The 16,285-nt window shown below is 40.0% G+C and overlaps 1 protein-coding gene across 48 annotated transcripts in view; it reads left to right on the top strand.

The window, feature by feature from the left end:
• rims2a (regulating synaptic membrane exocytosis 2a) overlaps nucleotides 1-16,285 on the top strand; it is a 126,479-nt gene that overhangs the window by 23,670 nt on the left and 86,524 nt on the right. For 33 of the 48 annotated variants that reach the window (XM_067509685.1, XM_067509671.1, XM_067509675.1 and 30 more), the window contains 3 exons: nucleotides 1,724-1,934; nucleotides 2,588-2,599; nucleotides 11,131-11,423. In XM_067509685.1, coding sequence (XP_067365786.1) covers nucleotides 1,724-1,934; nucleotides 2,588-2,599; nucleotides 11,131-11,423 — 516 coding nt within the window. Of the gene's footprint in view, nucleotides 1-1,723; nucleotides 1,935-2,587; nucleotides 2,600-5,541; nucleotides 6,045-11,130; nucleotides 11,424-14,748; nucleotides 15,468-16,285 lie in introns of those variants that run through there. The other 15 variants (XM_067509672.1, XM_067509680.1, XM_067509696.1 and 12 more) reach the window with 6 other exon arrangements.

Genomic DNA, 16,285 nt, shown 5'->3' on the forward strand with positions numbered 1-16,285 from the left:
TTGGTAGGATCTGTTAAACAAGGCTACATACTAATCTGTGCTTGGTAAACACACAAAGGCTGTAACACAATTAGCCATTTAATCCTGTAGTGAGTATGATGAGGAGCATGCCACTGGCACTCTAATGTTCGGATGGCACAGAGTGTTGCTCACATGAGTACACACACACACACACACACACACATAGAGACTTCAGGCTGCGTGTGTGCCTTACATTTGGGCTCTAAAGCTCTGGTTGTGGGTAAAGCATGCACGTTTATCTCAAATGCCGAGCTGTATGTGGTAAAAGGATAGTGCTCCTCAATAATTCACAAGCGCTAATGAATGTTGCAGGGGATATGTGGGGCGAAACCAATTCTAATTGCCATATTATGAAGTCAGCCCAGTGTTTAGTTTCCAAGGAGACGCTCAATTGACATGTGTCATACAAAATGCATGTGAAGAGTCCATGCAGGTTTTTTCAGTAGTCTCCCAGGACTCGTTAGGAGTTAAGGATCTACTGTATAAGATCAGATGTATTGTGTTGGTAGGGGGCCATCTATTGGCCACAAACAGTAAGACTATAAATGCTGCACTTGGAAAGACAAATGGGACAATTGAATCTACTACTCTATATGCGACCACTAACATTTTTATTACATTTAGCCCATTGCGTGTATTGGTAATATCAGCACTTAACAGTGAGGCTGAAGGTTGTTGTTTGTCTCCCCTTACAACTGTCCTGATATAGAAACACAGGTGCTAATGATTCATTAAACGCAAAGGAACCCGAGAAAGTGGAATTAAGTGATGTTCTAAGCAAATTTGATAGCCCCACCCCTCTGTTTCAGGACAAATATGAAAGGGTCAGGTGATCTTTGCAGTATCTAAGGTCATTATGTCTGCTCTTTCTTTCAAAATCCACCTGATCAAACAAATCCAAGTCTGTATCAGTAGGTGAGATCAGTGGTTCCCGAACCCCGGCCCTCAGAGACCCCTGCACTGCTTGTTTCCCAACTATCCTTATGCGATTAGTGCCCTACCCCTTGCTGAATACCTGGATCAGCTGTGTTCAGTCAATCAGAAGCTGGGAAATACCAATTTGCTTCATTTTATTGACCACACCCACATGTAATATTTTAGGTTCTGATTCACTAAACCCACCAGATCCAGGTAATACACAGTGGGTAGTGTTCTAACTAAGATAATTAGAAATCAAACAGGGCAGGTGGTCTATGAGAACCAGGGTTGAGAATCCCTGGGTCACTTTATGATGGAGTTTGAGAAAATGACTTAACACATGATTCAGTGTGACAACATGAAGGAGAATTCTAATATTCATATATATATATGTGTGTGTGTGCATATGTATTTATGTTCAAAGTCAAGACTGATTACATAAAAGGCCAGTATATACACTAGTATTAGTACATTATAGTATATATTCATAGAAATTAAAACGGCACTTCTTAGGTAAAAGAGGTTCATATAGTGTATATATATGTATGTATATGTATAAATGTATATTCTAACGAACCATCTTTGGATGCACATTGGCACAAAATAGCTTGGGCTATAAAAGTTATCATATATTAGAACTCTTACTATCAATTTATTTTTGTACGTAAAAACTAATTATTGATAACATTCAAACAAACATTAAATGAATACATCAATCAAACACAAATCTTATTCTTAAAATTTATCTTTATTTTCCCAATTTCTGTTGCTCTTTCACTTACAGGAAGTTGCACCAGCAGTTTGAGTCATATAAGGACCAGGTTAAGAAGATGGGGGAGGAGACCAAGCAGGCTCAGGACCAGAAGAGTGAAGCCCCAACCTGTGGGATATGCCACAAAACTAAGTTTGCCGATGGCTGTGGCCACCTCTGTTCATATTGCCAAACAAAATTCTGTGCTCGTTGCGGAGGACGAGTGTCTCTGCGGTCAAATAAGGTAACGCTGGCTCACATGTTCATTACTCTCTCTATTTTTTAAGGACAGGCACACAGATGTCCCACCCTCAAGCAAATTTCTCCCTATGCTATTATTTGAAATCCAAGGTTATGAAATGTTGCGGTGAAATCTTAATCTGGGAATTGAGCCAATGATGTCTCTAATGGCAACTAAATGTTTTTCAGGTTATCAGCATCAGCTCCAGTCAGAGACTATCTGTTTGATTTTGCTCTAAATCTTTTCACTCTTATATCTTGACCTACAGCTGTTGATTTCCTATTCATGTTTTCTTTAACTTACAGTTATTTGATTTCAGCACTGGATGGAACTGTTCCTCTATTTCTTTTCCCATAAATGAACCTGATATCTGCTTTTGTGCAATGTGGCACTCCAATGCCAACTAACCTTTGTCAAATCCTCCCTACAGACTAAGCCAGAGCTTTTCGTATTAGACTGCTTAAATTTGAATAATGAATTGAGTTTGTATGTGATGCCATCCAATCCTGTGCTGTTGCAGTATGTGACAGTGCCACCAGGACCTACTAATGCCACTCTAAACCTCTCTCCCTATGTTTCCTGCTCTTTTCCCTTATGCCCCCTCTGTCTCCCTCTTCTCATTCTGCTGCATTCCTGCTCTCATGGAATTGCAACAGGAGGACAAAGTGGTTAGCAAATCCTTTTCTGCACTTCTTGGGATTGTGTCTGAACGCAAGCTTTGTTCATAACATGCTATTATGTGCACATTTATATTTATACACATACAGCAGCCAACAATGAAATTAAAAGTTATGATCAAGTTGGCCTGTGAGTCATGTTAGGCTGGAAAAAACAGCATAAACAATAGGGTGTTCAAATAACTATGTAAAAAAGTAAACTTTTTTGAGAGGGTAAAATATTTTTTGTAGGAATAAAACAAAAGCATAAGTTAAGAATGATCTTCTTTTTAAAGGAACATTCCACTAGCACTAGTTTACACACTCATCACAAAGAGTGCTACACTGACTGAAAAAAGTTGTGTAATATCTTCTGTGACCTCAAAAGGAGATTTGTGAAGTTTAAAAAAGATAACAATGTTGATGTTATTTGGGTGAAAGGCTTTTAAACAAATAGGTGGTATAATACATTTAGAGCGGCTTCTTGGTATCCCATTGTAGAGTATCTTTTGTAATAAACCCTCCAAAAAGCAGATGATGGGAATAACTTAGACAATCAGACTTATTTAGTTGAAAGTGCCTAAATCAGTATGAATGCAGCCAAACCAAACTATGCCAGTAGTCTTTTAGTGTTATGTCTAGTAGAATATAAATCTGAAAAAGAAAGTTATAATGATCTGATTGCACTACTGAATCCCCTTTTAGGCTGTCTATACTCATGCAACTAGTTCAATATAGAATCACAAAGTATATGCACATATCCAAAGGTCATTGTATATGTATATGCTGTATATGTATATTGTATATGTATAACATACAGTATAATCCCATAAATTGTAAATGTTTGGCTGTAATCTGCTTGTGTTTAGCTATTAATTGTCTAACAGTAACCAAACAGGCCACACTAGAAGGAGGATTCATACAGTGCAAGCAGGTAGAAACAACACTGGGAGAGACCTCTTGTCTGTTGCTCCCTCCAGTGCCAAGACCCCAGTTGTACAGGCTTTCATTGTTCCCTGGTAAATAATAGCTGGGAGATCAGTTACTGTGTTGTACAGATGGTGCTGGGTAATAGCAGTGGCAGCAGGCTGGCAGTAGATGGTTATGGGGGATTGGCAGACACGCCACGGGATATTCCTGTGAAGCACTGCCTACTGTTTACCTAGTGATGGCCTGACCTCTTGGCACTTTAGATCAGCTATTCATACACACAGTGGATTGTGATGTACAAAAATGTATTTAAAGCAAATCTGATTAAATAATCAGATTTGGTTACTCCATGCCTCTTTGAATTTTTATTTTTTTTATCAGAGTCATCTTAGGGAAAAAAGATGTAAAACGTGAGCACAGCCTTACATATGGGCACCTTTTTGCATTGGCATGTCACACACAGGCTTTATTCGTTAGTCTCTGATTGCTTAGAATAGTGAGCCTCACTTGAAAACCTTTAAAGGGAGATGTCTGCACTGCTGCCCGTGCTGTTTGGAGTCTGTGTCACTGAAGACTTTGATAGCACCTCTATATATTATACAAGTTATGGAGCATATGTATACAAAAAAAAATCTGAAGAAAGGTACACGTGTAGTGTAGTTTTGATGACACTCATCTTAAAGTGTATATACTGCGTATACTGAGATGTAACTGCAAACCTCAGAAAGCCGTTTTGTTAAAAATCCAACAAAGTGATACTGAACATTCTTCAGTTGGATTGCAGAATAAACCTTTAGGACAGGATACAGAATTTTACATAATGTGGTCAGCCAGGAACAAAGCGCCAGCATGACAACGAGCATAAGAGGTGATAGAGGTGGAAGGTGGTAGGAAGGATGAGTATGTATGTTAAAAGAAAACGGGTTAGACATGAGGAACTGTTGTTCTCAGTTTACCTGGTAACAGAGTCCAGTTTATCATTGCTGACTGAATCAGTGCAGGCAGTGGTTAGGTTTTACCTGAAACCAGATGAACATTTCTTTGTCAGTTTTGTGAGGGGGATTTGTCATCTGGCCGACGTAATTGTTATGAAAGTAACCATCAGCAAGAAGTCGATCTGATCAGCTCATAAGTCTGTGCATTCTGCCAAACTAGATGGTAGAATTGCAGGAGTACATTGTTTTTAAGGCTGTGAATGTTGTTTATGCTCAGTGCACATTATAGCCATTTAAAATGTTACACATTAAATTAACTATTAGTTAAATTTGTGATGGAGTGAACAAAGTACAGTTCAACAGGACTAGTGCGGTATTGATTGCTGGTGGTTTATGCAATGATGTATGTTGCTTTGATTATCGAAGCTTTGATTGCTTCACCACCAACAGTGAGCCACATTTTGGTTGTGCCTAACCAGCTTGTCTAAAAGGTTGTGTGTCAGTGAAAGAGGTGCCTGTGGTGAAATCTGCCCTTTTTCCATTCGTCTACTCTTTCCTTCTCTCACAGATGGTGACAGCACTGGCAAGAGAGATCTTTTTCTGTGAAACACCATTGAATATTTACAAGTGTCTATGTCTGGGACAGCTAGCAAAGCCATAGTACGCTGAAATATGATATAGTAGAGGGACTGAGAGTTAAACAGCTCGTCAAGGAAAACCTTTAAAGAAGTGGAGGGCTCTGCTCAGTAACTGTTTAGCTGAATCTGTCACTCACTTGATATAACCACTTTAATCATGGTGTTGTCACACAACACCATGAATAATGGATAAAACAGATAAAATATTTGTTGACAGTATCAATAATCGTGCTAGGAAGTTTAGCCTTTATGAAGTCTTTAAAGTCATGGTTAAAAAAAACTAATTGTTTTTAATGTGATTAGAAGTAAACTGACTTGACTACTGAACGATATGAGACGACGTGCGCGTACCAACGCACACACAGTAAAAGCAGTGCCATTCAGTTTTCTGCGTAACCGCCTTTTTCTGTCTATTGGACTGCGAGAGCGGAGCTGAGACGCGCCGCATAAGTAATGAGGTCTCGTCAACTCCGGCACAGCTCACACTCTCTGGTACAGATGAACTAATACAGCGGTGGTGGAAAACACAACGTAATTTGACGCGCTATCGCTCGGCTCACATGTTTTCTTCTCGTAGACCTACTGACTTTGAGTCGGGGATTTTTTCCCCCCTTTTTTGAGCGTTTTGATGCATCGACTATAAAGGATTCAATGTTGAAATCCATTCATTTAAAAATGAATCGGCTTTTTTGGATTCTGTGATTGCTCTGCTGTTCTGGTTTCTATTGGTTCGGATGTGGTCAGTTGAGTCCCTGGTGTAACCTTCACGGTGTTTTCAGCATCCGCTGTCCGGCCGGCAGCCTGGTGTCGGAGCTGTCCGCGGTGCTGAAGGTCGGAGCAGTTTTTTTCTTTTTTCAGAAGCAAGAGCTGCGGACTATCGTCGCAACATTAGAACGACTTACAGACGGCGATCTTTCTGTACAGGCACAGTGTTTCCCCTCCGTGGCACCATGGGTAAGCTTCGAGAGCCCGAGGCTGTGACATCGTGTTATACCGGTCATTTTGTGTGCTCGAAATATGACCATTTCGGCACCCTTTCAGAAAATCGGTCTTTTAATGAATACAGTCGCATGCACCCTTTTAAAGATATGAATATATGTCATTTGATATTTTAATACAATATTCTACAGACATTTAGTTTTGGTTCAAAATGTAGAGCTTGTCGTGTCTGTCCAAACCCAGTCTAACATGTCTATGTAGGTCTGACTGAGACTAAGATACGCCTCTGACAGATATCAGCCATTTCCATATTTTGGATGTCTTCCCCCTATCTCTGAACTTCAAACAAGGAACATAAATATTCATCAAGTCTATTATTACTGGCGCACACACTAAAATTAGAAGCTCATTAAAATATAATTCACCACGTGCAGTAAGTGTTGCAGCATGTGAATGTAGACGCTCCCTTTCTTATTCTCATTGGCTTCTTAATAAGTAACACTCAAAGGCCTCTGCATATTTCATTTTGGAGCACTTCCTCACATTCTTTTTACAAATAAACAAATTTAGGGCTAAATTCAATGTTATGTTAAATTATGCATCTGTGACTATATACAGTGTTGTCTTGCTCCTATAAATATTGTTTGGATATAGATATATATTTGAAAATGAAAAACCCAGCGTTTCACCTGTCTTCATTTACATTATTCGGAGCTTATTATACCTGTCTTTGCAGCCCATCACACTGTATAGCCCCCAGCTGTCAAAATTATTTGCTCTTGACTTTAGGAGAGGGGATCCTTATTAATGCCTATGTGCTTAACCTGGACTCAATCCAGACTAGGATGTTCTTAGGAGTATTTCACTCCCTGCACAATGAGGCTTTAATGAGTGGTTCAGTTCACATCAGTTCAGGTGAAGTAGAGAAAGACCACAGCAATTTGATACCTATGGCAGCCAATTTTCTGCCACATCAATATTGCAGCATCTCTAGGTTTTACTTTAGTGCTTTTTTGAAGATTATGTTTTTAACATTTTTGCCTTTATTAGAAGGTAGATAGAAAGCAGGCCAACAGAAGAAAATTAAATGCTTTTTCCATCCCGTGATTGAAACAGAGCAAGGAGGTCATAGTTGCATTGTACGAATATTGGAACACCAGCCTTCTAGGACGTTCACGTCATTTCTTTGAACTCGCAAATAAAATGAATGCGGCAGCTATGTCAGTCACTGCAAAGGTCTCCTGTAAATTTCAATGTTGCCTCCTGTAAAATCAACAGAAGCATGTCAGTGATTGTATTACATTTACGGTTATGAATACATATAAAGTGAAAAAATGCCATTGATTTAATTTAAAATAAATGTAGGTTTTCCATCTGGGCACACTTTTACATGGCTGGAAAGATACTGCTGATTCACTCCGGAGCCTCTGTTAAGTAATGCTGTAGTGCAGTTCAGTGGCCACAAGAGAGAGCTCAGTGCTCTCTCTTGTTGCATGTGGAATGTGAGTGTGTCTGTGTCACTCCTCCAGGAAAAGTTTGAATGGAGCATACATAAAAGGAAAATATAAGGTAATTGTTCAATTGCACACATAATGTTATAAGAAGTGTACTGTATAAATCATACAGATATGAACTATTAGCGACAAATGGTCTATATAAGTGCAGACCATTTAAGTGCAGACCATTTATTAATCAAATCACTTTTTAAAACGTTTGTTTTTAACCAACATAATTTTAAAATAAATAAAGGTTTTGTGCGAAAGAGAATCTGTCCTTCTGTGCCCATCCTTGGTCCTATGAATTCTCTTCTAGTTACAAACACAGCATTGGAAGATACTGTATTTGCTGGTATCACTGAGAACACCCATAGCCTGAAGAGAAAGGAAATTATTTATTGATCCCATGGCACTGTGTGTTTGTTTCCCTTAATTCAGTGCCTCGGTTAACAGTCTATAGCAGATTTAATAGAGTATACATCTTCCTGGGTGTTATAAAAGACTGTGATGGTTATAAAAACTGTGTTATAAAGCTAGGGTTTTAGCTTTCTAATTTTAGCTTCAGGTTCAATGATTATGAAATGCTCTCAACACGGGGAGAAATGGCCCATCCAGAGGGCCACAACTCCCAAACCCCAGGCCTGCGCTCAGCCACGAAGAGTTAAGTAGAAGGGAAATATGTGCGTGTGTATTTGGAGAGTTTGTGCAGAATGGCTGCAGTGAAAGTGAACATACCCCCAGCTGTTACAGCTGCTTGACCTGTTCGTCACTGTGTGTCATTATGCATACATACATCTGTTTTGGAGTCTGTATGGTCTATTAGAGGCTGAGAGCTAATACAGTTTGCAGTCAGTGTTGACTGTGCTCACACTGAGACTTGCTTCTTCACATGGACTGTTAGCAGCCTCATGGTTTGTGATGTCTTTGCCAGTGTGACTAAAAGCAGAAAAAAGCTTAATGAATGAAACATGTTTCTGTTCCTGGCTTAAATCTTCTACTGGGATAAAGCAAGATTATACAATTCTTCTATTTTGGACATTACTAAGATCTGTGAAATTGAAGACTGTACTGTAAATTAATTAAGAATGGCACAAAGAGAAATGTCACATCTATGTATATGTTGTTTGATTCCATTTTGCATACTTACCCTACTTTTTTTTAACTAAGAACAATTTTATAGGATATATATTCCAGGGGCTTATCTATTAGTTCTCGAAGTCTTTAACATTTTGGGCTTGTGCATCATTTTGAAATCCCTTTGGATAATCTCAACAAAGCACTATCATCAAGCTCAAAATAAGGCTGCCTGTCATGTAATGTTTTGGAAATACACTGTACAAGGAATTCAGTACAGTTGTGACAATTTCCTTACTTTTGGCCTTCCTGCCTAATGTACTGCATAAACATCCATTTTTATTCTGCCTATGGTCCAAAGTGCAAATCATATCCAGATATTGATGTCTCAGGCTGATGGCCCTCAATATTTACTGGACCCATACATGTTTTCTTGGCCTGTTTTTTCAAAATAGTAATTCAATAAAGGGCTACATTAGATGGGCTAAAAGAGTTGACCTGTTCAGTCTCAGGAGTAGCTAAGCTACCAGAGGTGTTAAAACACAAGACAGGTCTTTGATCACTGTATGTCTGTTACCTGCACCATCAAATCAAGAGATGGAAGCTAGTATATGTTTCTAAATGCCGTCTCCATGTGATCATTTCAGTGGAATTTTTGTGCAGGGTCACTTCTGGTGTTATGTGCACTTTAACTTGCAGGTGTAGGAGGTGATGTGTCATTGATCAGCAGGAAGACTAGCCTTGGTGGCTCCTGGGTCATAGACGATGACTCACGGTTCATTGCAGAGCTCTCACCATGACCCCTGATAAAGAGGTAGTCATGGCCTTACTGGCTATACTCCTCTGGGACACATAAAGTACAATTTGTAGCCTTGCTTCTTCAATTGTACAGTATGTCAGCATAGTTATAGCCCATCTGTAGCATTGATAGCTGGTTATAAAAGCCTCATGTGTCAATGTCACATAGCCCAGTACATGCTGCTTGTGGTGTGACTGTTAAGCTTTTATGCCGTGTTTGAAATGTAATTCATTATTGCTGGAACACGGCTTCAAGATGGAAGGTTGTCTCCTCCTAAGTCCAGATTTTGTTGTAACTAAATGCAGAATCCACTGTTCTGCTTGTTTCAGTAGTGCCACATCCCATAGAGGCATTTTTTCAGTTCAGTACAGTAGTGATGGAAGAGAGGATAGCACTACTATCAACAGCACCGTACTCGTTGCTGTTATCTTATGCTGTTGATATAAGGAAGATGTTTTTTCCTCTACTTTACCAGACATCCTGTAAAATGTAAACTGTGTGCTACAGGTTGCTAATCCCTGCGACCATTAGGTCTAGATATTAAGTCTAAGTCTAAGATATTATTCAGTTTTAATTTGATTCTAAGTTTACAGAAAAAACGGTGAGTTACAGACCAACTGAGGGTAGTTGAGACAGCATTCAGGGCATGCTCACACTAATAACAATAATGTACTGACTCAGCACTGGGACTGTAAAGGCGTGGAGTGTGGTGGAGGGTGGGGGTTTGCAGTAGCTCTTGGCCGCCCTACTAGCCGTCTGGCCTGTCAATCATTTTGCAAGTTCTGAATCCTTTCAGAAACACTTAAATATTACTTCAGGTTTTTCCCTGTTAACGACGCAGCCATGGTTACCTGCAGCAGGCACGAGTGAGATGCCGGGTGAACTATATCAGATATCAATACAGTTTGGACAGATCGTCTTTTTTAAAGGTTTGCTTGAGACTGAATGCACATGCAGCTTTACCATGTAGTATGTTTTGTATGTGTGTGTACAGTGATTAAGTCTCCTGGATTTATGAGCCTAGTGTGCGGAACTGACTGCTGTGGCTGCAGTGTAGAGCAGATAAAGGCATGACATCATGAAGCAGTAAAACCCTCCATCTGTCCAGTCTTTGTCAAGCACAACTAAAGAAAATTGTGCTTTTTTCTTTGCATTAACTACAATTGCATTACCTCTCCCCAGTGTACCTTTATTGCATTGTCACTAATGTCTGGAATCTCTGGAATAACTGGAAACAAGAGTTCAATAATAAGATAGCCAATAATGGAAAATAAGAAAAATTAGATGTTTTATGTGTACTAAGACATTAACAGTGGATTAAGTTCACTCACAGACTAAAAAAATACTAAAACTCTTCCCATGTTACTTTGCCTTCAGCAACATCAAAGGCTGCTGCATGTGTAAAATATTTTCACCATTCGCCTCATAAACATGAATTGTCAATATTGTCGCTGTGGGGTGAAAACTCAAACCTCAAGATAGCTGATTTTTTTCCCCTCAACTTTCTTTGAAGAAAGCTTTTTAAAAACTTGATTATTACCTGAAATTGTGACATTTTTGAAATAAAGGATTTTCACCCAGTAACAGCGATGTGGCTGCAGATGTCTTACAGCTTTACATAACACATAACACACTAATCACTCCATTACAGCTCATAATAGGTTATGTAAACCAGCCTCTGCTTGTCAATCACCATTCTAAACCATTAACATCTCCTTTTGTCTTCCTGCAGGTCATGTGGGTATGCAACTTGTGCCGAAAACAACAAGAAATCCTCACCAAATCGGGGGCGTGGTTCTACAGCTCTGGGCCTGATCAGGTGCGGGGTGTTTTTGAGGGAGGGCCACAGGGGAAGAAGGCCAAACTCCAGGACCCCTCCCTTTACCCCTACCAGGGAGCCTCAGGGGACTTGGCACCAGCATCAGACAGAAGCAGACCTCACGGTGGGCTCCTGCCAAGACAGACGTCCCTTGATAACGGTTCAGGGCTGAGATACTCGGGACCCAGTGACGTCCCCATAGACAGGTCAGCTCTCATATAAGTTGATTACATTGTTGTGTAAAGTCAAGTAGATGGTTTGATGAGTAAATAATCATCCCAAAACTGAAGAAATTGAGTATGAGGCTGCTCAATGAAGGGACATAAATGCACACAGTCTTTTTACATTTGAACAACTACATTATGTGAGCATTGTATGGGTATTCCAGAACATTTATTTAAGCATAGCATAAAAACTGTGTCTCCCAGCAAGCCATTCAACGCTCCATATAAATCCATGTAAATCTGCTGTACATGGAGCTCATAAGACCTATAAAGTACAGTACTGTACAACAGTCATCCACCCACTCACTGTCTCTCTCCTTCGCACCCAAACATAGAGCACACTAGCACACATGAACATGGATGGTTGCAAGCCTGGCTCGGCTATGATGTGTTGCTGGCAGGTGAAGTGTGCTTGGAAGTGTTTTTTTAAAACTTAAATAACTTTTTTGTCATTAGGCACGTCTGTGAGCCACTTTGGACCCTGCAATGCTTGAAAACAAAATGTTTTCAGGACTGAAAAGCAAAACAGGCCTAGATATGATGCAGAACATCGCGTTCCATTTCTCATATGCACCAAATGCCTTCCCTGTGTCGAACACTCTCTCAGATGCTGACAACACGGACATGCTGTGCTTGTGAATGCTATATCCGGTAGCCTATTTCTTGATACTGGTGTCAAGTAAGCCAGTTACTTTGATGTCCACATGGGGGCACCTCCCTCTTCCTTCTTCTAAAGGGAAGAAGACACACATATAGTCAGGATTTACACACTCTAGCATTTTTCTTCACAGCAGAAGTTTAGGCAGCGATTAATCTCAACATTCAGCATTTGTTCAGTGCAACCTCAGACTAAAGCAGCATGCACAGGCATGCACAGTATGTTTGGAGACACAACTTGTTAGTTCTGTGTATCATCCCACACCCTCAGCCTCAAAAAACTATGTTTGGTTTAATCCCCTGACTTTGCTCTAAATGGATGTTTTGATGGACATAAACACCGTACCTGCACACTAACCAGCATTTAGTGCATGTGTGTAAGTACTAATACCATGCAATGAAGCTATTCTGCAACTGTGGCAGACACACAGCTACAGGAGAATTGTTTCAATTCCCGGATATTTTTATATTTGCAAAAAATCTCAAAGATTTCAACTCAAAGATAGGAATAATGCAAGACAGGTATATTTTGTGTCTACGTGCAACTAGAGTACAATATCCATCTTCTTCTCAAATGACTTCCTTTTTTGAATGGATCATCAGACGGACTATAGATCAGACTATAGATGAGGCTGCTCCAAGCGTCCAGTCAGCCAGTCAGTTCCTGTTCCAGTCCATGCCCTTGCCACTGTGTATTAATTGATTGCATGGCTAGAGAGGAGGAGATGGTAGCAGGGAGTAATTCTCACTTTGGCATTGGCTACATTTACAGTGACACAACAGGAACCTGACTATCTGAAAATTCATGGGATAATGCTGATGATGGATAGCAGAGAGTCCATAAATAGAACTCCCACTGCATAAGCAACAAAGCTCACTTTCATTAATCTTAAAGAATGTTTAAATTAACTCCTGCATGTGTTTTGCTGAAGAAAGGAGGGGAAATGATGACAGTCTATTTATAAGGAGAAATAACTTGGGAAGGCTTCTAATTTATCTTGGTCTCAGAAGTGTCCTTTGAATGAACACACAGATATGATGGGACAGCTGCAGTGTTGGGTGAGGCTGATGATTACGCTGGGACTGGAATGTGCTCACTGGTGTTATTTCTTGATATTCTGCATTTTTCAATACATTCAGTCTGGCAGGAGAAACATTCAATCTGCCTAAAATGTTGAAAGAGGAGAGGTATACAGTCAGCTTGCAATAGCCCGTCTAGCCCAGCCCACTGTTGGGTTATCATTGTTTAGGCTAAACTATCTATCCAAACAGATCTTGTTCTGTGAGCTATTAATTATTTGTTTTTCCACTTTTTTTAATAAGTTTGGTCATCATTCCTATTGCTTGTGGTCAGAGAACATATCTGATTTTTAAATCAGGCCATTCATTGCCTTGTTAAAAAGCGTTTGTATATAGGTACAGTAAACAGGTCACAGCTAAGGCAGGAATTACATCTTGATAATCTAAGGGATGCTCAAAGTGACAATTTAGGGAATAACCCAATGCACAGTACAGTTTTTCCTCTTTTTTTTTCAGTATAAACGGTTTGTAATATGATTAGTAATATGACTTTATATAAATTCATTTCCTCTATAGTGGCATTGGGCACACAGTCATAAAGTCAATTTCAGTATCTCATTGCCTCCAAAGATCCCAGCACAAGTCCACAAAAAAATTAATGTGATTGAATTCCACTTAATTGATTCAGGTTCAGGGCTCATTTGTTGTGCACAGCGGTTCTCTGTCACACTGTCATGGCTTGAATAAAACAAAGTCACTGACAGTTATTTTAGTAACTGTGTTTGTGGTAAAATATATATATATATATATATATATATATATATATATATATATATATATATATATATATATATATATATATATATATATATATATATATATATATATATATATATATATATATATATATATATACACACATATAGCTAAAAAGAGTCCAATTGATGTTGGGTTTTTATTAAGCTTTACATTGTGCTTCACCATGACTATACATTTAACTTGAGAGATGATACTAACCTGCAAAGTGGGAACTGATCATAATGTCTTGACATAGATTGATCATCACATTGATCACATTACAATCTAATGGTCATTCTATCGAGCACTCTATATGTAGAATTTTACATCAAGGCTATGGCTGCTATATTCACAAACTGTTATCTAGATTTCTTATACTTTATCTGAGCAATTAAATATTAAATATGTTCAACACAGGTCTTCCTGCTCAGTTCATTGTCTTACTATGGAAGCAAATAGAAGAACAGATACCTCAAAAGATCATAATAGCTTAATGTTTTATGTGGTTCCACAAAAAGTACTGATTGTCTTGCAAATGTGTTTAACATAAATTGCTGGTATCAGAAACGTTGAGAAGCCTTTGAAGCTCACTAAATTATGTTTAGTTGATTACGGTTACATGAAAGAATTCAACTGAAAAAGAAAAAAATCCCTCGCATTTATGCCCTTTCCTCTCTCTCTCTCTCTCTCACACACACACACACACACAGTCTCTTTTAGATGTATTTAGACTGTCTTCCTTAATGAGGAGATGATGCTGTGAAGTAAAATGTGGGACGCAAAGAAAAACCCTGACGACAGCAATGGCTCTTTCCACTGTATTGAATCGTGCTGCTTTGCGCGCCCCAAAGAGTGCATGATACAGGATAGAGAGATATGGCAAAGAAGTGCGCACGATAGCATAGTGTGTATGAGTGTGTGTGTGTGTGTGTGTGTGTTCTTTATAGGCGACAGGAAATATGAGTTGAATTTGAGGCAGCAGCTGACGCGCCGGTAAGGGATGCTGTTGCTGCTGGCTGCCGTGTAGGATGATTCTCCGCTTCTTCTCTCCGGGCGCTCCTTCGCCTCTTCGTTCTCACCGAGAAGAGGTATCTGCTACAGCAAGATTTAGAAAAGGTTCGTTGCCGGCACCGGCACTACCTCCCTTCCCTCGCTCCAAGTCCTAAGCATTATGACTGAAGGATCCCGCCCGAAATGCGTCTCATTTGAGAACATTTTTTACCAGGAGCGGCAGGAGAAATATGGAACTTGATCGGCGCCTTTTTTGCATTTAATGCGCCCCAGGAGATAATAATACCCAAATACTGAGGAGCTACAGTGTATGTGTGGAGGGGGGGGGGCGTCCGGGGAGAGCGCAGGCTTTGGGATGTATTGTTTGTAAAAGGAAAAACGATGATTTACTGAGGATAAAAGGAAACCGAGGAGAAAAATGCAGTTTGAGACATTGCGTCAGTTCTGTAGCTCGGTTTTATCACATTTCAACGGGGCTTTCTCGGCGCCTCAGAACATCTTACAGACGGAGCTGTTCGAGCAGGCGTTGAGCAACATCGGGTGAGTGATTCCTTTGTAAAGAAATGGCCTGATTTATGGGGAAGGACTTCCCCGTTGGTATGTCAAGCGAGTATTGGGGAGGTGGGGGTTATTGCGTTTATCGATCGGCGACCAGCCTGCGTAATAACAGCCTACGGTACAGCCTAGGACTGTTGCTGCTGCAGATATTTCGTGGCTGGATGATGGGTGTCGAATAGTGATGCTACCGCGGTTGGCTGTTTTCGTGCCCGCGCATGGTCCCCGTTTGAATGTTTTGAGGCGGGTAGCAAAACTGTACCATGCAGCTAGACTGTGACCATGCCGAGGTGTGACTGTGCTTTGCGCGTAGCCGTTCCTGTGTGCGCGTGCGCCCCAGCGGACCGCTGCTGCAGCATGTGTGCTCTACTGCCTCAGCCACTGCTGCTGTTGTGCTTGAGAGGAGAACATGGGGGGTGAAGATGATAAGTGTACATTTCTAAAAAAGCCCAGAGGTTGGGATGAGCGAGAAATCACCCCCAACATACTTACATACATATTGAAGTCCCTTACTCATCTACCCAAACACATATTAGTATTTTTTGGTGCAAGTGAAAGTATACATATAAATTAATTGATAAACATGTGCCTATTATATACATATTGACACAAAATCAATTATAGTATGTGGCCATAGAACAGAATGATACTACAACATGCAAGAAGTGTTTGTGTGGTGTGTCAAAGAACGTAGATCTCACAGGTGCATATTAAGGTTGGTCTGTTAAATACTCCATTTCCCCACAAAGAAGTCTCTGGTCATCAGGTCAGGCATAGCTGGCTGCAGAAATTTATGCAGCCAT

Source organism: Channa argus, chromosome 7 (assembly GCF_033026475.1).
Source record: "Channa argus isolate prfri chromosome 7, Channa argus male v1.0, whole genome shotgun sequence".
Lineage (NCBI taxonomy): Eukaryota > Metazoa > Chordata > Actinopteri > Anabantiformes > Channidae > Channa > Channa argus.